General features: G+C 38.2%; 4 protein-coding genes across 7 annotated transcripts; 3 read left to right on the top strand and 1 right to left on the bottom strand.

Moving 5' to 3' along the window:
• The first annotated feature begins 1327 nt into the window (after positions 1–1327).
• Positions 1328–2967, top strand: LOC113695045 (uncharacterized). The gene has a single exon (XM_072055386.1). The coding sequence runs from the start codon at positions 1532–1534 to the stop codon at positions 2660–2662; it is 1131 nt and encodes a 376-aa protein (XP_071911487.1). The 5' UTR covers positions 1328–1531; the 3' UTR covers positions 2663–2967.
• A 2759-nt stretch (positions 2968–5726) lies between these two features.
• LOC113697034 (uncharacterized) lies at positions 5727–9223 on the top strand. The gene is made up of 3 exons (XM_027216455.2): positions 5727–6544; positions 6662–7433; positions 7872–9223. Exons 1-3 carry the CDS (start codon positions 6108–6110, stop codon positions 9018–9020), a joined length of 2358 nt encoding a protein of 785 aa, XP_027072256.1. The 5' UTR covers positions 5727–6107; the 3' UTR covers positions 9021–9223.
• A 6118-nt stretch (positions 9224–15341) lies between these two features.
• LOC113697037 (uncharacterized) lies at positions 15342–19025 on the top strand. Its single transcript, XM_027216460.2, has 2 exons — positions 15342–15959; positions 18561–19025. Exons 1-2 carry the CDS (start codon positions 15605–15607, stop codon positions 18881–18883), a joined length of 678 nt encoding a protein of 225 aa, XP_027072261.1. The 5' UTR covers positions 15342–15604; the 3' UTR covers positions 18884–19025.
• Positions 19026–19242: 217 nt separating this feature from the next.
• Positions 19243–26393, bottom strand: LOC113697035 (protein EMSY-LIKE 3). 4 transcript variants are annotated; one of them, XM_027216459.2, is made up of 9 exons: positions 26052–26393; positions 24009–24148; positions 23568–23918; positions 23223–23405; positions 21629–21697; positions 20549–20770; positions 20376–20444; positions 20231–20294; positions 19243–19615 (listed from the first exon to the last, which is right to left on the bottom strand). In XM_027216459.2, exons 1-9 carry the CDS (start codon positions 26077–26079, stop codon positions 19431–19433), a joined length of 1311 nt encoding a protein of 436 aa, XP_027072260.1. In that variant the 5' UTR covers positions 26080–26393; the 3' UTR covers positions 19243–19430. The 4 variants fall into 4 exon arrangements, with proteins under 4 accessions (XP_027072260.1, XP_027072258.1, XP_027072259.1 ...); XM_027216457.2 differs by having other exon boundaries at positions 23223–23411; XM_027216458.2 differs by having other exon boundaries at positions 19243–19612; positions 23223–23411; positions 26052–26392.
• Between the last annotated feature and the right edge of the window lie 608 nt (positions 26394–27001).

A 27001-nucleotide genomic window follows, 5' to 3' on the forward strand; every position in this document is an offset into this window, starting at 1 on the left:
CCGTGAATCTTTTATCCCAGATATTGTATTAATCTCAAATCCACCATTTATTATTCCCACCACCACACGTAAATATATGATGTGAATTTATATTTATAGTGTATAACAAATACACTATTACATGTGAGTTTACATATGGCAAAAACATATAGGATGAGGTAGAAATTGGAGCACATGATGATTAGATAGAGGATCCGAAATCTTTTTTGACCCATGCACGGATAGAAATTGAGAGAAAGTAAGAAATTTTCAACACAGAAATTCAATATGTAAAATAATATACTTTCTCCGTGTCATATTTTCACTTTATTAATGTTCTAAAATAAGAGTTATCATGTCAAATTTAACACATGCTTTTCGATATTGCCATTTGAAAAAACAACTTTTTAAAATTCTAATACACATCTATCAAGAAAACATTTTGAATTCATCAATGCCACCTCATTTATACATAATAATTATCATGTCTCCATGAAAAGTTGAATTTTCAAAAAATGACTCTTATATTGGGATGGAGGGAGTAATCATTTTTATGTTTGAAGACAAATATTTAAAAGACACAACCTTCTTTATTTTTCTTCCTTTCTCTCCCAAAAAGAAAAGGCCATGTGTTAAGAAGAAGAAGAAGAAGAAGAAGAATTTTTTTAGCAAAATGACTCATTCCTTCACTAATTTTATAACAAAACCAATTATTGTAAATAAACAATCTAAAATAGTAATTTATTTATCTATAATATATTAGTTAAATATAAGAGTGAGTATTCGATAGAGCGAGTATTCAACAGTTCTCAAATAATCTTGTTTGGCAAGCAAGTTTTTGATCAAGTTTGTCTGCTATAATTTTTTAATAACTTTAACTATTGTAATGTTAAAAATTTTTCAAAATTTTTAAATTATACATTTCAAAATATTCAAAAAAAATTTCTACAACTTTTACAGTAAGTTACAATAAAATTTTAGACAAATATAAAAAAAACTCACATGTCAAACGAGACCATAATATATCTATTTACTCGAACTTGACTCGCAAATTCAATCGAGTGGATTGAACTCGACTCGAACTCAGTTAAAGCCGAGCAGCTAATCAAGCTACTCGATTGAGTTCTAGCTCTAGGCCAAATAACGGAAGCCCAAATTACATGAGAACAGAGAGCAAATACGCAAATTTGGAAAATGACAAAAGTGCTAACAACCTTCAAGTCGTAGGAGGAGCGTTACCAAATTTGTCTTTCAAGTGCAATTTTTTTGAATTTCAAACCTTTTGGAGAACTTGTATAATGGGATGATTAATATCCTTCCAGAAACTCCCCTAAGATTCAAAATATTGCCATATCAGATTGCCCCAGTGAAACGTCCAGCTCACTATTCAGCGGTATCTCTGCTTCACTATTACTATACTATACACACGCAGCCACCGCTACACTAGGATAAAACGCACACAGAGACACGCTATAAACTCCATAAACCCACCTACTTCTGTACACAGTCGACGCACGAATTTGTGAAGATACCACGTCGCCCGTGACGAAAGATGAAGGCCTCAATCAAATTCCGCGACGAGCAAAAGCCCTTAGTCAGAGCAAAAATCCCATTAAATGTCCTCAGCTTCCCATTCCAATCAGGAATCGTCGCTGGCGAATCCAAAGAGCTCTCTTTAAATCTCTCCACTTTCTTTGATGCCGGCCCAGCCTTCAAAATCGCTTATCGCCCGAATGATTCTCAAAACCCTTTTAGCTTGATTTGCAAAATCGGAATTGGGAATTTTGGGTCTCCAATTTCGAGCCCTTTTACCATGAGCGCCGAATTCAATTTTGTTGGTAGTCAAAATCAAAATCCTAGCTTTTTTATCCACTTCAAGCCTAAATTTGGGGACTTTTCAATTAAGAAATCACATTCATCCATGGCTTTGGTGAAAAAAGTGGAACCAAAGCTGAACGCCGCTGTTGGCAATGGCGAGGAGGCGCCGCCGTTGGTGAAGCACGGGTATTTTGAGGAGAGTGGGCTCTTTTCCGGTGAGGAGAAAATCGGCGTTTTGCCAGCGGAGTCAGCTGCAGCGGCGACTGGGATAGCGAATAGCATGATGTCTGGGATGGCCGTGAATGCCACGACTGCTTTTCCATTGAGAAGCCGTGCTGTACTGAATTTCCGGTGGGGGCTTAGGTTTCCGTCGGCTGCTGCTTCGGATGGGGTTGATGCTGCAGTTTTAATAGGGAAGAATGTGCGGACGGCTGGGATTTCGTTTAAAAATGTCCCTATGCTTGTGATGGACAAAATCTCGATCGAACACGTAGCCAAGAAGGATTCGAAAGATTCTAAAACTGGGTCGGGTTTAAATTTGGCGGGGAGTGATGACGTGGCTGGGGTGTGTTTGGATGTGAGGAAGCAGCTTGAGATTATTCAAGCCGAGAATGGGCTGTTGAGGAAAGCTTTACATGATCTGAGATCAGATATAGCGGCTGGGAAGATGAACATATCCTTGTCGGATGGTAGTGGGGGCCGTGGTGGCAGCGGTCGTGGTGTCGAGGGGAGGGATGGGAATAAATTTGATAGGCGGGGCAATGGCGGTGACAGGAAGCAATCAGAACTTAATGGGAAGAGCATGGAAGGAGACGTGAACGAGGAACTGATGAAGAAGACTTTTGTTGGTGCTACTGTTGTTTGAGCTTGTTTAAAAATTTTATTTACCTTTGGCAATCATTGAAGAGTTGAAAAGGTATCTATAGTCTTTTTGGGAGCTTGTTTAGCTTAATGTAGAGAATGCAGAATGTAGGAAGGAAGAAGTGCTAGTGCCTAGTAATATTTTGCTGGCTTCTTGTCAACGAAGGGAAGTATGTTTGCTAGTTCAGGAAATTTTGTGTATATTGTTTAGTTATTTATGCTTGAAGTGAGCTTAATATGTTCAATTTTAGCTATGTATGAGGATTTCTTTATGCAAATAAGTCTTAAGTGCTGGTTCGTTTGTCCAAAGTTCATTGTGCCAGTTAGTATTACTCTTGGTTGCTTGTTAGTTGTTAACTTGTTATCGTGAGATAAAAATGATTTCTTGTGAATTGTTGTTTTCGGCTGAAATGCTTGCTAAGTCTAGTTGCTTCAAGTCATATAGTTCTTGGAAAGTCTTTTGCTCCAGGCTCTTCGGGATCCATGCTATGAGATTGGTTAGAGGTAATACTTTAATAACAGTTTACTATGGAATACTTAGCTACACTCCAATGGGATGAAGCAGTTAACATCCTTGGTCTAAACTTGGTTTGCCAACAACATGATATAGTAAGCATCAAGTTTTGCTTCAGAATTTTTACTAGCTTTTAAAGTTTAGCTTTTGAGAACCTTGGGAAATTAAACTACTTGCTATTCGTTTAATTTGCCCAAACTCTGGCATCTTTCTTCTCCCTAGCCTCTTTTATGGAAAAAGTGTATCTTGCTGTGCAACATTGGCAAAGATTTGAAAACAGTTCATGCGCAATGAGGGAATTTATCAATGTCAAAATGGTTGACAATTTATAAGACCTTCGCACCAAGGGCTTGAGCTGCTGCTGATCTTGGATTTTGGATTGGGAACTGGGCCTCTGGAATGCTGTCAAAAGTGTAGTAACTGACTCACTGAAAAATGGATAGTTTGTTTTGTGTTTACTGGTATATGTCACAGGACGGAATGCTAGTAATATTTTGTTTGACTCACACAGGAAGGTGACGTTTGAATCTAGCATTACTGCTTGGACTCATATACTAGTATGTTGGATCTTGCTATCCATTATGATGCCATATAACTTTGATACCCAGTTGGCTTGTCAGAATTTCACCATTAGCATACTTTTGCCAATTTGCTAGTAATTCATTTTAGGCAGAAATGAATTCTTGAGGAATTCTTTTATTCAGCTCAAGTGCTTGTGAAAGTGCAGGTCTAGTTTCTTTGGAATTTTCTGAACTCTATTGGCCTGGAAATACAACAGGGGCAAGTCATATGCTCCAATGTTTTTCAGATACAAACCTTAGTGCCTGAGAAATTGTCTTTGTTCTAGTGATTAGCATTTACAGCTGTGAGATCAGGTGGGATTAGGAATTCAATAATTAAGATCCAGCTTATGAATCCAATATACTTGGCTATGATCCTGAGGAATTTGGTCACTGCAGCTAAATTATTGAATTCCAATATATCCTTGGCTATATCCCACCTGATCTTATTGAATCCAATTCAAATATTATGAATCCAATATACTTGAATCAGGTGGGATTAGGAATTCAGTACAATTTGTCTTGCAAATTAAAGAGTTTGTCGAGGCACCGCATCCCTAAACTGTTTGACATTCTGCGAATAAATTTTTGGGTTAATTACACTTTACCCTCCTAAACTTGGGGATGAGTAACACTTTGCCCTCCTATACTAAAGAAATATACACATCACCCCCCCCCATGTTAACAATTTCAAGATTTGGAGCGACATCACCAATTTTTATTCCAAAACTAACCCCAACTGAAATAGGCATAAATAAACATTCTAAGTAATTAGAAAGGCATTGGCTACCATGATTGCAATACTTCAAACTTGTCCAGGAATGAATAATGAAATATTAGCTTCCATGTGCAACATATTACATATACCATAGATATTCATCAATATAACCAAAATAATATCATTGTGACTACGGCTTTTAAAACATTCCAAAAGAGGGAATATCATCCCATTTGATTGGCAACTGAATTAACAAAAACAAGTTTCATACTAAATTGTCCAAAAGATATATTGTTTAAGAACAAATTTCAGCAACTCAAAAGTCAGCAGCATCATTTTTCAGCTTGTTTGTCTATTCTTTCCTCGACAAATAAGATGCTTCATTCGTTAATCTCCCCATTCTTTTTTGTCTTCTTCTTCTTTTTTTTTTTAACATCACATGAGTTTCAATTATTAAGGCGCTAAAATTTCCACCCAATGGACATGGTAGTCTATATAGATAATATGTATGGGCATTAATGTCAGTTTACCGAATTTTTTTTATGGAGTTCTAAAATCTGATGTCATTAGGGGGTAAACTGTATATATTATGAGTTTAGGATGGTAAGGTGTTACTTACCTCCAAGTTCAAGGGGATAAAGTGTAATTAACCCTAAATTTTTGGAGAGATTCTTAATACATATACCAATTAACTTTTTTTATCACACATATAATTTCTAAATAAAATATCACAATAGTACCTTTTCAAAAAAAAAAACAAAAAGAAAAAAGTCATCCAGAAGATGTAATCCAAATGGAGTTCAACAAGAGGTGTTGAAGACATGCTTGGTGGGGAGTGTAGACATTTGCCGAAAATTTACATGTAACAATTACCAGTGTCTGTCAAGGATTAGATCAAGTATTTTATTATGATAGACTTAATAAATGTGAGTGCGTCAATTCACGTGTTAAAAGAATTTGTATTAAAATATTAATACGCATTATAATTTAAAGTGTAGCTCCAAAGTTTTCGTTTGGGTCAAAGAATTTAACAACGGATTTAAAATCCTTCCAAATCGATTTAATTGTTTAGATTATTTAAGAAGTATTTTGAATTGTAATTCATCAATTATTTATATACATTTGAAAAACTAAAATAATTAGTAATTTACCAATCCAAATGTCTTCTAAATAATCCAAGCAATTATAAAGAAATTCGAAAGGATTTCAAATTCTTGGTCAAATCATCACTACAAACTACTAGCCTAACAGAATAGACGATGCAATGCAAATTGCAAAACTTTTCCAAATAAAAAAAGAAGGAAAACAAAAAGGATGCAATTCATATTCCATGGTGTAATAAAGCTACCTAAACCAAACCATTCCGAGCCCAATCAATGCCGTCGGAGATGTATATACAGTACCATATACTCCTAGTATTAGCAATTCAACAAGAACGCCGTACTCTTTTTTTAATAAGTAAAGTACTTTCTTCTTTACACTTCTAGCGAGTACAGACCCATCATCCCATGCCTTTTAATTTAACAGAAACAACAGCACTAATAATAACATGCTCCTCGATGAGTACGTAGTCAAAGAACACGATGAAAATGAACGAATCGCGAAGCAGGACATAACATAAAACACGTCGCCGTTTGATTCTTATCCGAACGGAATCATGGCCGGACCCAACGGAGCTACCGGAGACTGCGGCAACAAATCGGAGGCCCCAGCTGAACGACTGGACTCCGACGACGCCGCCCACTGGGGAACATGGGAAGATCTATTGCTAGTCTGCGCCGTCAACCGTTACGGCACCAACAGCTGGGAATCCGTCGCCCTCGAAATCCAGAAACGGTCTACCTCTCCTTTTCTCTCGTTATCGTTAACCCCTCGTAACTGCCAGATGAAATACCTCGACCTCACCCGCCGATTCCTCCTCAAACATGATCCTCGTAATACTGATAACGACTACAAGGACGACGACGTCGAAGCTGCCGATCATGATGGTAGTATAATCTCCACGAATGGATCGGTTCCCTTGCTCGAAGAGTTGCGAAAGCTCCGCGTTGCTGAACTCCGCCGCGAACTCGAACGTTACGATCTATCCATCGTGTATTCGTTCCTTTCCCTTTTGCCACCATTTCGTCTATTTTTTGACCTCTTTTTTTTTTTCCTTTTCATCTGGAGAAATTTTGTGGTCGTCTAGTTTACGGTGGGAAATTGTTGCAGGACGTTGCAATCGAAGGTGAAGAAAATGAAGGAAGAAAGAGAGAGGTGTTCGACAGAGAGTGAGATTAGAGAGGAGAAGGCATCAGTTCTGAGGAAAAGTGAAGAGGCGGAGGCTCCGCCGGAGAGAGATGCGTCTGAAGATAAGGTAAAAGTTATTATGGATGAGCTGGAAAAGTCACCGTCATCGATGGCCAACAAGAAGGATGAGCAGTCCGTGAATGGATCCGTTCCCAAGGACGGAAGAGTTGGGGATATAGAAGCCGGGAGAGACGAGGTGAAAGTGAAAGAACCCGGTCGAATCGGGGAGGGGAATGAAGAACCGGTTCGGACAATGGAGGATAAGCTGGTTAAGGAAGAGGATTCGGGTTATGGAAGTTCAGATAGTGTGGAGAGAGAATACCGGAAGCCTGGACCTGAATCGGTTCCGAACGAAGTGAAGGTAGAACCGGAATCGGTGAGTCACTCACCTGAGTTAGTGGAATCGGTGGCCGAGTCAAAGGATGGTGGTGGTGGTGGAGTGTGTGGAGATGAGGAAGCAACGACCAAGGAATGTAACTCAGACGTGCAAAGCTCAGCGACTAAATCGAGGAGAGATGGTGAAAACGACGACGTGCTTCCCGGGAGCACTAAGAATCTGGATCTCCAAAACGACAATAGGTCTCCATCCGTTAAATTAGAAGCTTCAGTTGAATCTCAGCCGTTAATCGACTTTCTAGATCATGTGAAAGGTCACAAGCTCGGCTCACTATTCCTGCGCCGGCTCGACAGCCAGGTGAATTTATTTATTCAATTTTAGTAAATTGGATTATTTTTGGAAAATAAAAACATAAAAATGCGTATAGGATTCATAGGAAAGGTGATTGGCGATGAGTGATGATGTATAAATTAGGATTTTTTTTTTCTTGGTGGAGACAATTATGTGAGCTGACGTGTCAAACCCATTGGAGATTTGATTGATTGGGTCTCTGAAACTGTCGTTTGTCTGACTTATTTGGGCCGGTGAAATTGTGTGTCGGTTGCCTTTTTGAACTGGTAAATTTAAGTCGGGCTTATGTTAGCGGGCGGATTCGGTATAAAAAAGACAACTTACAAAATTGAAATCAAGTAAATAGTCTGTCAGAATTGGGATATGGATGTTGGACAATGGCCAATGTTATCCTATCCCACTAACGGTAACGCAGAGTATTTGCTGATTACTTCTGCATCGCAGGAAGCTCCAAATTACAAGAGCTTGATCCGGCAACATGTTGACCTTGAAACAGTGCAAAGAAGGGTCAAAGAAGGTATTTATTCGGAAAGCAATCTCAAGTTCTTTCGCGATCTACTGCTGCTTGTCAACAATGCCATGGTCTTCTTCGGCAAGAATACCCCAGAATTTCTTGCTGCAATGGAGCTTCGACATCTTATTGCAAACGAGATGGCTCGGAGAAATGCCAAGTCGTCAGGTTCATCGTCTGAAAAACAAGCTTCACTACAAAAAGCATCCTTGCCTGACAAGGGAAGCTCTGAACCATCAGAATCTTTGCTCCGAAAACCTAAGCTTGGAGGTCAATTGATTGTTTGCCGGAAACGTAGCTCAATTGCTGCAAAAGCATCTGCATCATCATCAGCATCTGATAAGAAGAGAGACCAAAACAAAATGCCAACTGAGGATAGCGCTGGCCTGGATTCCAAGCACCCATCCCGCCGTCAACTGCCTGCTAGGGCCGAAGAACCAAGAATCACAAAGAAGAGATCGGCAGATAGATTTGCTTCAGTTTCCACGAGCTTGAAGAAAAATGCCAAAAAGGGTACTGGCACTAATTCCAAACAAATGTCAGGCACAAATTTAGAGAAGAACAAAGGGAAGGGAGGGTCATCTTCTCAGCAACCGGACCCTAGATGTGAAAGTAAGAACAACCAATCAAGTGCAGACTTGAAGAAACGGAGTGCAGCTAACTTCTTGAATCGAATGAAGCAAAGCTCTTCCTCCAACAACAGTACATTATTAGATGCATTGAAGGGTTCCCCACTTACTGCTTCCAATAACAGCAGAGGAGGATCTGAGCTCAAGAAAAATGAAAATAGTAAGGCGAGTGGGGGATCCAATCTTAAGAAGAATGAGCATGGAAAGGGAAGTGGAGGATCCGAGCATAAGAAGAATGAAAACGTCAAGTGGAGTGGAAAGAAAGCACAGGTCTCTACAAGGAGTTCAGATGCAAAGCAGGCAAAGGAAAAGAGTATCCCAGCAACGAAATCGCTTGGAAGACCACTAAATAAAGGTGCTGCACCTCCTACTCCATCTGGTAAACGGGGTAGAGATGATAGAGAGAGTGAATCAACAGCTTCAAAACAACAAAGAAAAAAGCCAAGAAAGTAAATGGTCCTTCCTTTATATAGTATTTTGTTCGTTAATTTTAGTCTGGTGGTTTTTTTTTTTTTTTTGTTAGTCTGGTGGTTGCTTAGCCCATTTGATTTGATTTGATGTGCTACAGGTAGCATATTTTTTCCTCTTACTCTCAGAAAGTACACACATTTCCACATCGACTAATGAAATGAATTGAAATGAGCCATCCTTTTTCCCTTTTCTGGCCGTTGTTTAAGTACACGTACAGTTGCCATATCCTGTGTCTATAGCATCATAGTACCGTCATTACCACATTATATTGACATTTGATTAAGTACTACTAGTATTTTTCACACTTACTACCCTATAAATTTGGGAATTTTTAGTAACAAGAGAAAACGATGGACAGAAATTCCTAAAAAATTTATTTGCAATTGGCAAATGCCAGCAATAATGAATTTATGCTTTATTTTGATTTTCAATAATTTTACCACTAGAAGAAAATTTAAAGGGAAAAGAGTTCCAATGGCCCTCTAACTCTTACTCAGGTAAAGTTTTGGCCCTCCAACAATTAAAGAAACGGTTTTGGCCCTCGATCTAACAAAATGGCATATTCGTGGCCCTTCTGTCAAATCCAGCAGTTAACTATCACGGGAAGCTTCATCTCGTGAGATGCGCGCACAAATATGAAGGGCACTATAGTCTCTTAAGGATGGTTGACCAAACAAAGAGAGAGTAAAAAGGTAGCTTCTTCTCTTACCTTAAGTTAGAGCAACAAAGTCTGCAGCAATTCAAAGTCGGAGCTGAAAATGCGAAGAATGAGCAGTTCCCCTCTACCGGTGTGCAGATGTGAGAAAGAGACTAGAGTGATTATTTCATGGACTTCAAAAAATCCTGGACGAAGGTTTGCTGTGTGCGCTGAAGGTTGCTGCGGATATTGGGCATGGATCGATGAGGAGATGTGCCGACGGGCTACAGAAATTATACCTGGCCTTCTTCGAAAGATTAATGCAACTGAAAAGGACAGAGATGAATATGAAGAAATAGCAAGAAGAAATGAAAGAAAGGTAACAAAATTGAAGGAAAAAGTTAAAGAATTGGAGAAAGACATTCGCAACAAAAAATGGGTTAATAAGTTGCTAGGGAAATTGCTCTTTTTAACATGGATATTGATTTTTTTAATTTTGATGAGTTGGGGCCAAAAAAAGGGAAATCTTGTCAGTTTTCGACAAATACAAGGTGCTTGCAAACACCTGGCCCTTACCAAGTTAAAGTTTGCAGGGGAAGAAGATGATCCAAATTGTTCATTTTAATGTAAATTTTTGATTTGTAGTTGTACGATGTTTCCGCAAACCTTGTAATCAAATCTGTGTTTGTGCTGGTTCTAATGAAATATCTGCTCATCTCTTTTTATTAAATAAAAGTGCTGAAGTTCATTTGTTCGACTCAATGAATTGGTTTGGTATTGTGCTTAGAAAGAAGGCATAATAATGGTGTAAGAAAGAGTACATAAAGCCATAATGTATACATCATATTAATCACTTGTCAATGAGTATCAAAAGGAACTGCTATAATACAAAGCAGAATCAGCATGTTACCAACAAGCAACTGCTAGACAAAAAAAACAGAGAAGAACTGCTAGACACAAAATGAATTGTCATCATCAGTTTACACAGGATAAGACAAAAAGAGTTTGTCAAACAGAAATAAGTCTATCATGGCTGAGTTCCTCTTCCAGTGGCTGTTCCTCTCATTTCTCTTTCACCTTGTCTTCCTCTTCCTCTTCCTCTTGCTCTGCCTCTGCCTCTTCCACTCCATCTCCCCCTCCAGTTTCCAACTGTGAATGGGGCTTCTTTACCCAAATAAGCATAGTTCGCATTGATAGCTCCTTTTTCGGTATCAGTAAGTGGTTTTGTAGCTGAGTTTTTTCTTCGCTGCGAATGATGATGTTGTTGGCTCTGTTGTGCATGTTGCTGTCCAGTTTCATCGTTAGCCTGTTGCATTTGTTGTTGCACATTTTGAGAAGACTGACCTGGTTCCTTATTCTGGACGAAATTGTACATGACACAAATAAGTACATGACGGATGTAAAATAGTGAAAAATTAATAGCAATTGCATGCACTTACTGTCCTCTTTTTTTCTACTGATTGCTGCCTCTGCTGATTACTCGGTTGAGCTTCGGATGACTGGTTAGAACCTTGTTGTGCTTCTTCATTGGAAGGCTTCTTGCACGTAGCTGCATTATGACCAACCTCACGGCATTTTCTACAATGAATGACAACTCTCCTCCTCAACCTTCTACCATGATCTCTCCCCTCAGTCACATCCCTTCTCCTAGCCTTTTTAGGCCTACCAGGTTGAGTAACTGGTATTGGTGGATCCAACACAGGCATGGTGGATGAGGGCCAATGATCCTCGCCACTAATTGGCTGCAAAACATTCTCATAAATCTGGAAGAAGAGGCCTCTGCTATAAGAACGATCCAGATAAGAGTAAGGATCCTCTTCTCGCATGAAGATAGCAGCAATTGCATGACAGCAGGGAATTCCACTAACCTCCCATAATCTGCAAGTACAATATTTTTTTTGCATATCTACTGCAAATTGGGCCCCTCTTGGACCTTTGACTTGATAGTCATGCAGTGCATTCCAAATGGGCATCCACTGACTTGAATGCTTGACTCTAGTCTGAACAATCTCATTAATTAAAGGTCCAGTGGAGCCCTTGCATTTCTCCATTGCAGCGCGTCTTCTTTGGATCCTCTCCATAAGATATTCCCTTATAATTTCCAACATTGTGTTGATAGGTTGGTCCCTTGCATCTTTAATGTGGGCATTGAAGGACTCGCATAGGTTATTCACTATCATATCACTCTTGACGTGAGTTGGAAAATATGCTTTGCACCAATGTCGAGGATGAGGAGCTTTCTTGACCCATTCGTATGCATCCTTATCAAAAGTTTGAAGTTCTTCCATAGCTTTGTCGTACATTTCCACTGTTGTGCAACATGCTATGTTCCATATCCTGTCTTTAAGAGCCAAACCAGGATGCTTTTTCTTGAAATTGCGATACATATGTTGGACACAGTACCTGTTTTTACAAAGTTATTTAAGTCATTGTTAAACAATTGCAAAACTTCAGTGGAAAAAAAAACTTGATAAAAATTTCTTAATTTTAAAGGAAATCATGATACCTGTGCTCACATCCAGGCAGAACTTCACTAAGTGCCCTGTCTAGCCCCTAAAATGAAATCATGATATAGACTGTTAGTTTCTACCATCATTTGAATCAAATGTTGAATTTCAAAGTTTTCTCGCATACCTTTTGCTGATCTGATATAAAGGTATAGTGGCACTGATTTTCGATTTCCAAGTCCTCACTTAAATATTTGAGAAACCAAGTCCACTGCTCAGTTGCTTCTCTCTCCACAACAGCCCAGGCAATAGGCCACCATCCATTATTCGGGTCTGCAGCAATGGCAGTTAGTAACTGTCCTCTATAAACCCCCTTTAGATGGCAACCATCTAGGCCTATTATTGGCCTACAGCTATTCTTGAATCCCTTCTTCAATGGGTCTAAACAGCAGTATAACCTCATGAATTTAGGATTACCCCCTGATCCTCTAAATGGAGTAAACATTATCTCCATTGTACTCCCTTCATGTGTCTTCTTTATCTCAGCACAATACTCCCAAAGTTTCTTATATTGTGCTTCGGCCGACCCCTGTATCATTTTCAGAGCCAATTTTCTCGCATTAGAAGCCACCCATTTAGAAATTTGGGTTTGGTACTCCTCATGCACTGTTTGCCTAATCTCCCGAGTTGGCATGCGAGTATTGGATCTAATTCTCTCCATATATCTATTTGACAACCAATTGGCCTTCAAATTTTTGTTTTTCCAAGCATGATTACAGTTTTCATGCTTGTCATACATTGTCTTCACCACCAAATCTGTTGTGCCAAGTGCCTTTTCAACTGATGCAAACACATACCATGGACATGGATCTTTACACCTGGCTCTCACCCTCTTTGGTTCATTCTTCTTTGTGTACACTGGTTTTCCCATCTTAATTCCATATTCTTGGATAGCAGCTTTGAATTGGGCTCTTGAATCGAATTTCAAACCCAACTCGAACCTTGTATCAATCCTAAATTTTTCCCAACAAAAATCTTTATACCTGCCAGCATACTGCTCAGGTTCTTCATCTTCCTCTGATGAACCAACATCACTTGTTAGATGATCTGGGATTGTATCTTCTGCTAATGCATCTGCTGCAGGTGTAGAATCTCTGGTCTGCTGCTGCTGTTTTGTTTTTCTTCTTCACCTTACTTGTTTTTTTTTCTGTTGTGCTTGCTGTTGTTCTGAGGACTGTTGTGTTTCAGGTTGTTGAGTAGTAGCCTGTTCAGTAGTAGCCTGCTCAGTTGCAGCCTGCTCAGTTGCTTCTTCTTCATGCTGTGAAGGTCCTCCACTTTGCACCTCTTCTAATGTGCTTCTACACTGAGTTGGCTGCAATGTCAAATCACCAAGAAGATCCTCATCTCTACAGTATTCTACATCACCACTGAATCTGTCACATTCATTCTCTGATCCAGAATCTTCATCATCTCCAGAATTTCCTTTATCTTCATTAGCCTGTTCACACCTCAATCCTTCTTGTGCCGCATCTCCTCCCTGCTGTGAAGGTCCTCCAATTGAAGAACCTACATGCTGCTGCTCAGGTTGCTGCTCACTTAAGGACCCTTCATGTTGCTCAGTTTGCTGCTCAAGTTGCTGCTCAGTTTGCTGCTCAAGTTGCTGCTCAGTTTGCTGCTCAAGTTGCTGCTCCTGTTGCTGCTCACTTGAGGACCCTTCATGTTCCTGTTGTGCATCACCACTTTGCTCACCAATGTGCTGGCTCTTTGCTGTTCTTCTACTTCGACTCTGTCCTCCAGTTGACCCTCTAATGAACAGCCTCCTCTTATGAACTAGGTGAGAAAAAGATTCTTCTACTACACTACCCTCCTCATCCAACTCTTCTATCAAAACACCACTTTTCTTCTTCTCTGCTGGTTGGATCACTATGGGAGACTTGCAACTATTAATTTCTTCAGCTGTTAGATGGTTGCAATAGACTTCCATTACCTTGTACTTATAAGTCCAACCACAAAACTTGATAACGTCATCATCGGTACATAACTCTCTTAAACCATTTCTTAGATCCTTATTTGGTTCAAAGTAGTAGTACATTATGGCAGCATTACGATGTCCCATTTTCCCCACCATTTTATTTAGTTCAATGGTTGACATTCTTTCGGCATTACAAACATCTACATAGTCCACCTCTCCATTAGCATACGAGACATACTGTTCCCACATAATTCTACCCCCATGATGCATCCGAATAGTAAACCATTCAGAATCAGTCTCTACAATAGCAATTAGGATAAAACAGTCAACAAAAAACAAACAGAGGCTGACAAATGAAATACTGAATTGGTCAGTATTCGGCAAAAAAAAAAGATCCTAAACAAATAAAGTGTCCCTTTTCAGCCATTAAAATACATCACTTTCAAAATAACCTCCTTTGTCCGACATTATCAATTTACAACAAACAAAGTAGGACCACAAACTGGACCACTTAGCCTCCCAACATCACCATTACCCAAACATATACACAAATAAGTCCCATTACACATGCATATACTAAACAAATAAGTTCCAGTACACATTGCCCAAACATATAAACAAATCTTAAACCCAAAAGGGTTAGTAAACAACAATTTCAATTACCGTAAACAAGGTACGGATCAAAGTAGTCATCCTTCATCCTTATTCGCCACTTCATTTCTGCCTTTACAATCCCTCCTACGCCGGCAATTACCACTTTCGCTGCAGCGTCCGAATTGAACACTCTGATTTAAGTCGCACTAGGGTTTTACAGCAAAGGGGGTGAAATTGTTGGAGGGAAAATGGTTGGTGAAACTGTTTTTACTCTGTCTTGGCCAAGAGACTATAGTGCCCTTCATATTTGTGCGCGCATCTCACGAGATGAAGCTTCCCGTGATAGTTAACTGCTGGATTTGACAGAAGGGCCACGAATATGCCATTTTGTTAGATCGAGGGCCAAAACCGTTTCTTTAATTGTTGGAGGGCCAAAACTTAACCTGAGTAAGAGTTAGATGGCCATTGGGACTCTTTTCCCAAATTTAAAATATAAACTCAACATCCTCCAAATTCCAACTTGACGCATAAAATTATAAGATAAAATTAATGCTATCAAAATCACTAGATTACTTTTTAAAATTCTCAAATAAAGTAGTGACAGAAACCTATCTTTCAACAATAGATTTCACCAAAAGGAAAAAAAATGTTTCTAAAGCCTTGGCTGATTCCTATCATTTTTTTTTTGGAATATCTAATTCCTAACATTCAAAACCCTTACCGGCTTACCCCACAACCAACAACTGAAACCTAAGCTCAATTACTCAAGCGCCTACAACGAACAAAGGCATCAATCCTTCTTTATTAAATCAATGTAATGCAAATCCAATTTCTATTACCATTTCTCCCAAACAGAATAGTGTCTCAATTTATCAATTAATCCCTGCAAAAACAAAGAATAAAAATCTTCTGAAAAATGAGTGGTAGTGCCAGCAGCACAGAGTTTTGTACAATTGAGGCCAGCGACGGCGTCAAGCTCGACGCCCGGATCTTCAAGCCAAATGCGGGAGACGGAGAGGGCGATTTGGTATTTGTACTTGTACACCCCTACTCCATTTTGGGAGGTTGCCAAGGCCTCATGAAGGGCATGGCCCGTGGGCTGGCCAATCGTGGCTTCACAGCTGTCACCTTCGACATGAGGGGTGCCGGCAGATCCACCGGTCGTCCATCCATCACCGGATTCTCCGAAGTTAACGACGTCGTTTCCGTCTGCCAATGGGCCACCCGGAATCTCAATGCTAACCGTATTCTCCTCGTTGGTTCTTCAGCTGGTAGGTCTACTTCTTTCTACCTTTGCTTCTTTTGCTCCTTTTATCTCTGTAATTTTGAGGTGTTTAGGCATGGTTTCTCTACTCTTTACACACATTTTCTTTTGTTGGGGGTGTTTTTTTCGGGGGGGGGGGGAGCGGAGTGGTACTCAGGTATACTATTAGATAGTAAAATGTATGGGAATTATTAATTCTATGCTCAAAGTTAAACTCAATCTCATTGCTCCACAATTAATATCCTTGTTAAGAAGTCTTTAATAGGTTAATTGTTTTTTTTTTCCTTTTTTAGTTTTTCTGTATAAAGATTATTACCTCAACTTTGTCGATCAAAAAGATTACTACTGAAATCAATCATTGCGTGTGCAATTCACACGTTTGCGAGCAAATGAAGATGTACATACATGGTTGTGATGCCCGTCAGTTGAGATTATTATGGAGCATTTAGGATAGAGAAGGTTCTGTTTGCAGTTGGAACTATCCTAGTTGTGCTAATACGGTTGCCTTGACTTGATAAGCCTGATAATGAAGTCCCAAAAATTGCTGCATTATTTGCATTGTGCAAAATTATTCTTAGGGACTGTTCTTTGCTGTATAAGGTGGAACTGATCAAGTAAACTTTTCCGTGATTTATTGAGCATACCATGTTTTTGGTCAGCAAGTAGAGCCGTGCTAGTTTCAATGCGTAATTGTCACGCCTTCCAAAACACAATTGTTGATGAACACTCTGCCTAGGGGAAAGGCAGGACTTCTTGTTATTATTATTAAGTATTGCCTGAATGAATAATTTAAGGGCAGGTGCACTGCTGGAATGGTCTTTTTCGGAAGGTTGCTCATGGGTTGCTGGAGAATGACCTTTTGGGGAAAAAGAGCTTCATTGGCTTAACCCGAGGATGTTTATAATCATCTTAAATTTGAACCAAATGCTGGACTTCTGCAAGTATTTATCACCTATATATATATATATATATATATATGCAAATACAGAGTCATATTATAAAATTATTGCCCATCATCATATTCTAAGGTTAAAGGGAGACAGCCAAAAGTAACAAAGTTTGACAAATGTCATATGAAATGAAATTTTAGGTATCTTGCTAATGCATTTGCAAGTGAGAGGCTTCACCTTCCTAACATCCAAGGACCATGCTTTTATTGTTGTTATTGCAATTGTTATTGTTTCCTTCTAAGCTGCAACTAGACACATGCTTTATTTGCAACTTTTGATTAATTATGCTTAGTGAACATGAGATGGTACCCTTCATATGTATCGTTTCTAATACTTCTTCTCTAGACATTAATGTTCCATGATGAAGCAGAGTAACTTGTGCTTCAAGCTGTAACAAATTGCTTGTTTTCATTCCAATATGTAGAGTAAGGAGAAACTAAAACACTTGAAAAGTTTTCAAGGGTGCTTTGAAGGACAGGAGAAATTCTTAGCGAGGAGGAGTTTTAGAGTTGTGATCGTCAAATTAAACATGCTCACCTTACTTGAAATTTGTGCTAAAGAAAACAAATAAAATTTGTGCTGAACATCCCGGTACTGGATGTCATTAAACTCTGTAGGATACTGACTTTTCAATGTTTTTACCAAATAAAATTCTTGACAAGTTTTGGGTGCATTTTATTGGTTTGTCTTCCGTTAGTCCTTGTTGAGAAAATGTGTACATTTGCTTCTTTGGTACTTTATTAAATGTTTTTAGCAGAAACCTCTTCAGCATTTTCAGTCCTTTCCAACATGCATAATTTGTTCACCATGGTTGGTTTTCCAGGATCCATGTAGGTGGTAGATTATTGAACTGAACAAATAGATGGGAATGTTAAAGGACTTACTCCTGCATGTTATTGCTTCTGCAGATTATAAATAAAATTAGTGTGAGAAATGCATGGAGTTTCCAATGTTGACTTTTAGATTTGGTGCATACTATGCTAAGAATGTTTGTCATGTGCAAATTTTCATTTGATACGATGTTTTGGTTGGTTTTCTTTTCTATTCTTGTCAATTTTTTTCTTCTGACACTGAATTGTTGCTTTTCAACTTTTAAATGACTCAGCTAAGTTTCTTTTTCTTATGATACCCAAGGGACTTTGTGAGATAAACTAAAAGCTGGAAATTTTTGAATCAGGAAGGGAGAAAGAGGAGAAAATACAAATGAAAGGATGAGAAATTATTTTATTCTCTTTTTATTAATTGCTGGAAGAAAAGAAAAAAGGAAGGAAAGAGTTTTAAGCATTGCTGGAACAAAGGATATGTCGTTTTACCATGTTAGACTTGGAAGGACAAGAAGTTGCATTTACAAGTCCTCCCCATTTTGCATTTACAATTCCTCCCCATTTTTTCTCACTTTTGGCATGGCAAAAGGAAGGATGAGCATGCATTCAATTTCAGCCTTCCACTCCTTCATTCAATTTCAGCCTTCCACTCCTTCATTCAATTTCAGCCTTCCACTTTTTAAAGAGAACAGCCTCTCCATTCTTATATTTCCAGTCACTCTATTCAAGAATAACCTTAGGGAGCTTGTTATAAATTTCCCAGTTCATGGTTAATATTCTCTATAGATGTCTGGTTCACTTGCCATGTTTTCGTCTTTTCATTCCTGGACACAGGTGCAGCAATTGCTGGCTCTGCAGTAGATCAAATAAAGGAAGTCATTGGCTTTGTGAGCTTGGGATACCCTTTTGGTTTAACTGCTTCAATCCTGTTTGGAAGACACCACAAATTTATACTACAATCCTCAAAACCAAAACTTTTTGTAATGGGTACGAAAGACGGTTTCACCAGTGTAAAACAACTGGAGAATAAGTTGAGAACTGCTGCAGGGCGAACCGAAACCCATCTAATTAAAGGTGTTAGTCACTTTCAAATGGAGGGTCCTGATTTTGATGCTCAGATGGTGAATCTGATAGCTGAATTTATTGTGTCACTCTGAGAGTATGTAATAGCCTCATTTTGTACAGCAGATGGCTGCTAAACTGAAGACAGGAGAGAGATGGTGTGATTATTATTCAGTTCAAGATGTGGAAACAATTTACGCGTACAATCTTGCTATAATCAGATTGACGATTTCTGTAGTGATTGTTGTAAAGTTGAAGATGTAGAAATGATTTACACGTGCAATCTCACTGCAACCGGAAAGATGCTCTCTGTTCCATCACTTAAACTGCCTCAGATTATCATGTTCTAGCCACCCACGCAGCAAAATTAGCTAGTTAGTTTTATAGGTGCTGCAGTGAGCAAATATATATCACAATGCAAGGAAAACCTTACTACTCGCAACATATAAAAAGGTTAAAAAGGAAAAAGTAACGGGGATGAAATTTAGCAAAGGGATCTCTTTACATCGTCCACATTGCATGAGCCAACAAGCACCTGTGCCAAGATTATCAGGTCAGGTCTTTCATCACGGCCTACCATGCTACAATCTCGACTTCTAGAAAAGTTACATATTTCAGATGCAGCAAACTAAACACAAGAAGTTAAATAACAACAACATCATCATCTTGCTGGTGATCAAACGGCATCTGGCCCCTAGTAATGTCATAACTGCTGCTACTTCTGCTTCTCATCTCAGATGCCATGTTGGCGCCACTGTTATTTCTACCATGTAAATGTCCTTGTCCACGCTCCATGCCCACTGATAGTCCATGATGCTCCCCATCTACTACACAAAGATTAACACAACCACATAATTTTGCCAAAAACTGAAATCAAGCTGTACGATATTTGAGTGACAGTTTCATATTACAACTGCTCTTTCTTTAATATGATTTTCCATGTACAGTCGTTTAACAAAAAGTTTGAGCTAATTATACATATTGATCTCACTCTAAAAAAGCTTGTTTCAACCTGTTCGTGACAATCGTTCGATTCAGTAGTCTTTTAACATCTCCAGCCTATGTTTACATTTTGACAGATGAAAACTTTTTTTCCCCATGTGGATATGCTTTCCTTCATGCCAAAAATATAGTTTCTCTTGTTCACAATTTCAATGAGAGAGAAGCTGTATTGGTATTTTGTTTTCAACCCAAAAGAATCTCCTAGAGGATGCAAAAATTAAATGAAAAAGAAAAATCACTGAAAAACTAAAAGATGCCAAGAAAATATTGAAACAAATGAATAGGAGAAATCTAACCATCTTACACACTTTATTCAGCACTATCATAAAGTTCTACACAGCCAAGTTACCTAGGATTTTTTTTTTTTTTTACCAGTTAAACATGGCGTTAGTCTGGGAAATGTAGAACAATATTTCACATAAGAAGCACGTTTTCATTACCGCTTGTATCGTCACATGCATCTGCAAGCTTCGCAATGACATCAAGCAACGCTTGTTCATGCTCCTGCATCAATGAGAATCATTTTCCAATATCAAGCATGTAAGACAGCTGATATTACATTTCAGGAATTCTTTGGATTTTTACCTTGAGCATTTTCTTAGCCTTTTCAAGCTCAAGAAGATCAGGATGACTAGCAGCAACTACCTTCTCCACCTGACAGAAAGCCAGAGGCAAGAAAAAAAAATGTGAATTCTACCTATGACACAAAAAATCTGCACCAAATGGGTAGCATCAGCTTGAATTTAATTATATAGTACCTTCTGAATTAGTGTGTCTGTATGAAGAATTTCAATATCATCAGCAATTTTCTTCACAACCCCATTCTGTGATGGCCTATGGTCATTTTCAAGTTGATCCCTTGAAAGTCCTCTCCCTCGTCCAGCATTTGGAGTGTTGCCTCCAAAGCCTTGTCCACTACCAACATTTAGTCGGGATATTCCTGGATCATCACCTATCCATCGGATATCTTCAGGAGATATCTGCAAAGTGTGGTGTCATCAAGAAAATTCTTTGCTATCTTAGCTCGCCGAAAGAACAAAATGAACATTCAACAACACAATGAGAAGTATCATTATTACAACAATATGTATGTAAGCAGCAATGAAACAAGAAAAATGTCACTTGGACCAAACTATCTTTAATTCAGCATTTGAAAGCTGAGTGGCCAGGCTTAACTGTGAAAATAAAATTCAGTTGATTAAACTAAAGATCAATCAACTTTAAACAAGAGTAATTGAAGACAACGTAGAAGAACAAATAAGTGAAATTTGCAACCACAATTCAACATCAAAATGAAGCCATGGACTCCATGACAGAACCAGGGGAAAAATGGAGAAAACGAGAGAAAGAAAAACTATATCTGACCCAATCTTCCCAAGCAAATTACTTCTCAAGTACATGGTGAAGATCATGCAAGTATACATGCAAGTGATTGTGCACATCTAGTGTGTGTGTGAACAGGGAAACAATAATGTTAATTTAAACACAACTACTTTATGAAAATAGAACAAATTATTGGAAGACAAAAGCAGTTGGTAATCTCTACAAAAATAACTAATTTGGGGATGTGGGACATATGGAGAGTCATATAGGATAAGGACTACTTTCTAAACTAATTAAACTTCATAAGCTAGAACTAGAATTCTTGACCAAAGGAATTGCTGGAAAGTACAACTCGCTTTCTTGATAAAAGATCAAGTGCATACAAATTCACATAATTTCCACGTTATTGAGGAAATTTTCAGTTTTCAATCTTGTCTGAAGTCTGACAATAAGTACAAGTTTTACATTTTCCAAATAAAGGAAATAAGATTAAGAGTTAACAATAGAGCAAGTACCTCTTTGAAATCAACCCATTCCAAACTCTCATTAGGTGTACCTATGTCATAAACCAGAGCATGCCGGCCCTGAGAGAAAAACAAAACAGACTGGTAAGGTAACTGCAGAATTTTGGTATCCAAATTAATAACCTCATGCCCACTGTAGAGGACTAGAAGATTAAAGACAGACATAAACAGCTAAAGAAACAATGAACCAGTTAGCAAAATTTTGCATTTCTCTCTTACAGAGAGAGAGAGAGAGAGATGAATTCCAATTTGATTGTAGTCAAATGTTAAAACTTCTAAAAAGAGACATCTTTTCAATGCTCATCCTATCACTGAATGGATAAGTAAGCAATTTAGCATCACTCTCACAGTGTGATAGAGAGAGGAATTCCAACGTTTACTTTTGATTGTGGTCAAACAGTAAAAGCTCAATAAACAGAATTCACACGAACAGATTAGGAAGTAATGGAGGTGTAACACAAATCATTTTAAGGTTTATTTTGTTTAAAATTACATATCAGCATCATACAACAATGCCAGGAAAAAGTGGGAGAAAAAATGAGTTTCCAAGAGGGTGGACTGGAAGCCACTCATCTACCAACTTTGACCCCAAACAAAAACAGATATACACCAGAAACCCCTTAAATTACCTTTTGTGTTTATTGATAACCTCTAAACCTCCCCAAAACCCCTCCCCCCAAAAAAGGAAAGGAAAAAAAAAAAAGAAAGTGGAAAAAGCCAGAAGAAAAAGGAGAGGAAAAAAAAAGAGAGAAGTGCAGTGGCTGCATCACATAGAAAGTAAACTTGATGAAAGGAAGAATGAATTTCTACGGTACAAAACAGACACCATCAGGAGGCCACTTCTGAAAATGTTTTACTTAAACAGTCCTTAGCGGTGATATGGTAAATATGATAAAATTTACATCAGAAGCTAAGGGAGGGTAATCTTCAAGCAAAACATGGAAAATGGTCACAAAATCACCAATCTAATTGGATAAAGTTTTGATAGAAATTATATTGGTCATTGGACTGACTGATTCAAGCTCTTGAATCGAAATGAGCTGCAGCATGTTAACCTACTGCATGGCCACTACAAACACAATAATTCAAGAAAAATGTAAGCATGTGAACTCCGAGACCCTCAAAGACATGCCTGCTAACTTCTTCAAAATCCCATACTAAGATGCCATGCAGTAGTCACCTGTTAGAACATATCAAGAAAAATTGCAGCAGTAAACTCTCGGATCTTTTATTTGGAAGAGCTGGATATGCAATTTCATTAAAATTTTCTACCTTTAGCCCTATGAAAAGAAAACCACTAGTTCAAACTCTGATTAGGTCTTTACATAATGAACTAAAAAGCTCTGGTGCCGACAGAATCACATCTAGGGAAAGAACAATATACTTCTCAGACCTACTTTTACTTTCTTTCAGATCCAGACACTTTGCTAACCATCTCTTTAGTGATGTCCTCTTTTTGAAATCCTGTTCATTCCTTGTGTAATTATTCAGGTCAAATATCAATATCCTTCTCTTTTAAGATGTTTCACTAAGGTGATGCAGATAAAAGAAACCACTAAAATATCAGTCTAAAATTGAAATCCACCTCTATTGGATTGTAGTCTGTAATAACTGCCTCATAGAAGTTGCTATCTTCAGGCCATCGCGTCATAACTTTCCTACCAATTAGTGGATCAGAGGTTCTCTCAGCAAGCTCATTTGTGAAACGGCCGCCAGGGCCTTGGTTGCTTTGCTGATACTGTATTGCTGGAGGAGATGATAACACTGGCTGACCCTATCAGAAAATTGGAAATCATGCTTCAGCAGTGAAATGTAAACTAACAGAATCTTTTCATTCATTCCCAGAGTAGAAAGGCTAGACTAAAAGAAGGACAAACAAACACGTTTACTGCACAAAGAAATTTACAGTGCAATAAATATATGGACATACATGCTGAGGTCTTCTGCCAACAGTTCCTGAAGTAGGTCCCCATTTTGAAACCAAAGATTGCTGTGGTGTCGCAGCAATTGATTGAGGATGTAACGTCTGAGACTGTGTGCCAAATGGTACTGACTGAGATGTTTTTTGCTTTTTACGAGAGGCTGAAATTGTTGGACTCTGTAGTTGATCATGAACAGGCTGTGGCATGATCTGTGTGGTACTAAGCCTGCCCCCTGCTTTCCTCCACTCTCTGATTTTATGAATGAGTCCATCAGCATTTACTTGGGTCAGTAGTTCCCTGTGCTCATCATCTGATACTCTCAGTTCTCTCCGCAGTTCAGTTATCAGACCTTCCTTCTCCTATGAGCATGCATTAACAAGCAGCTTACTAGCTCAGAAGTTAATATAGAGCTTGAGGTCGTAAAATAATCAAAAAAGAGGATTGCATACCCATGTAAGGGCATCAGACTGTGCTTTGAAAGCTCTCAGAACTGCACCATATGCTTCTTGCTCAAGTATGTGGATCTGGGACTCCATATCACTGTTCATGTTCTGGTATGGGGCTGAACCTATAAAAGATCTTCCAATTCCTGCAAGAAAACCACCAATCAGAACTCTGATATATTGTGTTCAGGCAAGATCATCATCAATGGCAGCACTAATTTGGAGATATATGATAAGATCAAGTGACTATGACTCAAATGCAATGAGCAAATATGCAGCTGCTTTATGTTGGTGGCAATCTATCAGAGATATCAAAATCTCAATTCAGTCACCTAACATACATGTCCATACTTAAGTTGCCGCATCCAAATGATGGACCACAATTTCTAAGATAATTCTATGCCCAGCAAAACATATATCCCTTTAACAGCAATTACCAAGGCACCATGTCATTTTCATGTCATTTGGCTTTCAGATAGATTGGTCTATGATAATAGCTATCAATGGTAAACTCAATAAAAGGAAAAAAATGAAACTAAAAGTGTTGCATTCTTAGGTGAAAAAAGACGGGAATAATAAGTTATGTACCAAAAATAACCAAACCAAAACTCTCTTCATAACAAAGATTGACAGCTGGCAGAACAAGTTGCATTATTTAGCATACAAGATGCTTAATGTAGCACCTTCCAACCTGTCAGTGGCACTCTCAACAAGACACTAAATAAAGTAAAATCTAAGACAAAGATACGATATCATCAACCTATAGAATTGCTCACTAATTCCAAATCTACAAGAAATCAACGCTCTAGAGGCCTTCTACTGAATTGTAGTTTGACACCTATGGATCGCACTCTGAATAAGACACTGAATAAGAATTAAAAATCAACGACAAAGAACAGCAAAGATATAATAGCAGTAGCGTAGCAAGGTGTTCAATAGTCCCAAATCTACAAGAAACAATGTACTAGAGACTATGTAGGTAAAGTATCGGACAGAACAGCATTGACAAGTGTGGTCGAATCTAAAACAAAAAGAGATGGCAGAAAAACAAAATTATGCATCGAAAGCAACATGCTAATTAAACGTGTTATAGCATCATCACATATGCATCGATCTACATGTCACCACAGTCAGGTAGAAAATTGACAAGAATAACCAGGTACATATCAATCCAGAACAGTAATCATAGACCTACAGCTGTTTCCCAACAGTAGTGTCAAACCAAAAAGCGACGCAGAAAACATTTTTATCGCATTTGATCATTTTCATAATAACATTTCTCGTCGGAATTGCAGGAATCTTCTCATAGGTAATTGACAAAATTAAAGCTTTAGTCTTCTATTGCTCACAATTAACACCTGACTTTTCTCTCACCTATCATTTTGATTCCTGAAGTGGAATCTTCAAAAAATTTTGATTGTCAGATAAAAATTGAATCTTTCCCTTTAATTAAATGCTAAAAACTAAATATTAACTTAAAGACCTAAAATTGACTTGGTTCTTGGTAGTTTGAGGTTACACAACATTAATAAATCAGTATTCCTTTTTCCTTTTTTTTTTCATCCTAATATTATGAAACCAATCTATTCACCAAGCTCCAGCTCTCCTCCCCAGAAACCCAGAAATCATGACACAGAAAAACAGCCAAGAAACCCAAAACACGGAACTCCCGAATTCACCAAAAGCATATCCATCCCCAATAACTATGGAAGTTTTAAACTAAATTGATACAAGAATTAACGTCTTTTTCCAATGAAGAAGTAATCAAATCAAAGTACCCAATTTCGCAACAAAAGCATCAAAGAGACAAAAAGAAGCTTCACCGGAATGAAAAAAACGACAAAAAGCGACCAACTTTATGAAATCCTAACCTAATCTTATAAAACCCACTAACAAAAGATCAACAATCTTGCAAAAATCCAAGGCAAAATAAAGTTCAATAGAATTATATCAAAACAACAAAAAGCCAAAGAAAAACACAGAACCCTAAACCCAAAAGAAACAAATTATCGACAAGCTTAGATAATTTTGAAGACTATGGAGACTTACCGCCGCTGTCGTGTACTTGGAAGTCCATAAACAGTTTAGGAAAACGAAGAGAAGTTGAAAGTTTCAGTTTTCACAAGCAATTTTTTGTGTAGTTTCTGCGACCAATTCTTTGAAAATGGGAAAGAATTGAATTGATTTGAATTGAATAATGGAGAATTTAAAAGAAGTGTCGTTTGATGAAGCCCTGAGGATGAGAGTCCGATTAAAAGATCGGGTTTCCGATATAAAGCTTGGACTTTTCCGGGTTCCGGCAGTCCGCACTTCGATAGAACCTTTTAATTAATTGAGTTTTTCTCCCTGCAGTTTGGATAAATCGCGGCTAGTCCCTTTCGAGTTCAATTGGAGGACTGGACTGGCTTGTTTTATCACTAACCTTTTAGGTTGGCTCAGAATTTTTAGAAAAATAATTTCAGCTTTGATTAAGATGTGCATTACCACTAATTTGAGTGTCCAAGCAATTGTTGGACTTTGGATCTTTAGAATAATAATTTGAACTTTGATTAAAATGCCCATGACTCGTCATTTGAATGTTCATATACTTGTTTCTTTTTTCGGCCATAAAGTTGAACAGATTAGATTGAGTTGAAAATTAAAATGGGTAAATAGGTTGGAATATTTACTATAAGAAATTTTGCAATTGTTAATCTTATTTTTTCCCCCATTCTCCTATTGCCTCAAAATACACCTTATGGAATCTCTCAAATACATAAGCGGTCCATTTTATGCCTAAATGGCTATCCCAATCGAACCCTTCGCCACGGTATTAGTCTCTTAAATATAGAGAGTTATGGGGAAAATATCAATTTTTCAATTAAGATTTCAATTTTGATTTGGTTGTATGATAGGTTTCTTTCTACGCGATATGCGATAAGAGATGCTCCAAAGGTAATTTTTGCCAACTTAAGTAAGTAATTGCATGCTATTATCTTTCACTCAAAATGTTTAATCTA

The sequence above is a fragment of the Coffea arabica genome, chromosome 6e, assembly GCF_036785885.1.
Source record: "Coffea arabica cultivar ET-39 chromosome 6e, Coffea Arabica ET-39 HiFi, whole genome shotgun sequence".
In the NCBI taxonomy this organism is placed as follows: domain Eukaryota; kingdom Viridiplantae; phylum Streptophyta; class Magnoliopsida; order Gentianales; family Rubiaceae; genus Coffea; species Coffea arabica.

What these genes read in the sequence shown, in the direction of transcription:
- LOC113695045 (XM_072055386.1), top strand. Translation starts at nt 1,532, where the DNA reads ATGAAGGCCTCAATCAAATTCCGCGACGAGCAAAAGCCCTTAGTCAGA.
- LOC113697034 (XM_027216455.2), top strand. Translation starts at nt 6,108, where the DNA reads ATGGCCGGACCCAACGGAGCTACCGGAGACTGCGGCAACAAATCGGAG. An exon ending in CGTTACGATCTATCCATCGT is followed by an intron (nt 6,545 to 6,661) that starts GTATTCGTTCCT and finishes AAATTGTTGCAG; the next exon opens with GACGTTGCAATCGAAGGTGA. An exon ending in TGCGCCGGCTCGACAGCCAG is followed by an intron (nt 7,434 to 7,871) that starts GTGAATTTATTT and finishes TCTGCATCGCAG; the next exon opens with GAAGCTCCAAATTACAAGAG.
- LOC113697037 (XM_027216460.2), top strand. Translation starts at nt 15,605, where the DNA reads ATGAGTGGTAGTGCCAGCAGCACAGAGTTTTGTACAATTGAGGCCAGC. An exon ending in CCTCGTTGGTTCTTCAGCTG is followed by an intron (nt 15,960 to 18,560) that starts GTAGGTCTACTT and finishes TCCTGGACACAG; the next exon opens with GTGCAGCAATTGCTGGCTCT.
- LOC113697035 (XM_027216457.2), bottom strand. Translation starts at nt 26,079, where the DNA reads ATGGACTTCCAAGTACACGACAGCGGCG. An exon ending in CAGACACACTAATTCAGAAG is followed by an intron (nt 20,445 to 20,548) that starts GTACTATATAAT and finishes GCTTTCTGTCAG; the next exon opens with GTGGAGAAGGTAGTTGCTGC. An exon ending in AGGCTAAGAAAATGCTCAAG is followed by an intron (nt 20,295 to 20,375) that starts GTAAAAATCCAA and finishes TCATTGATGCAG; the next exon opens with GAGCATGAACAAGCGTTGCT.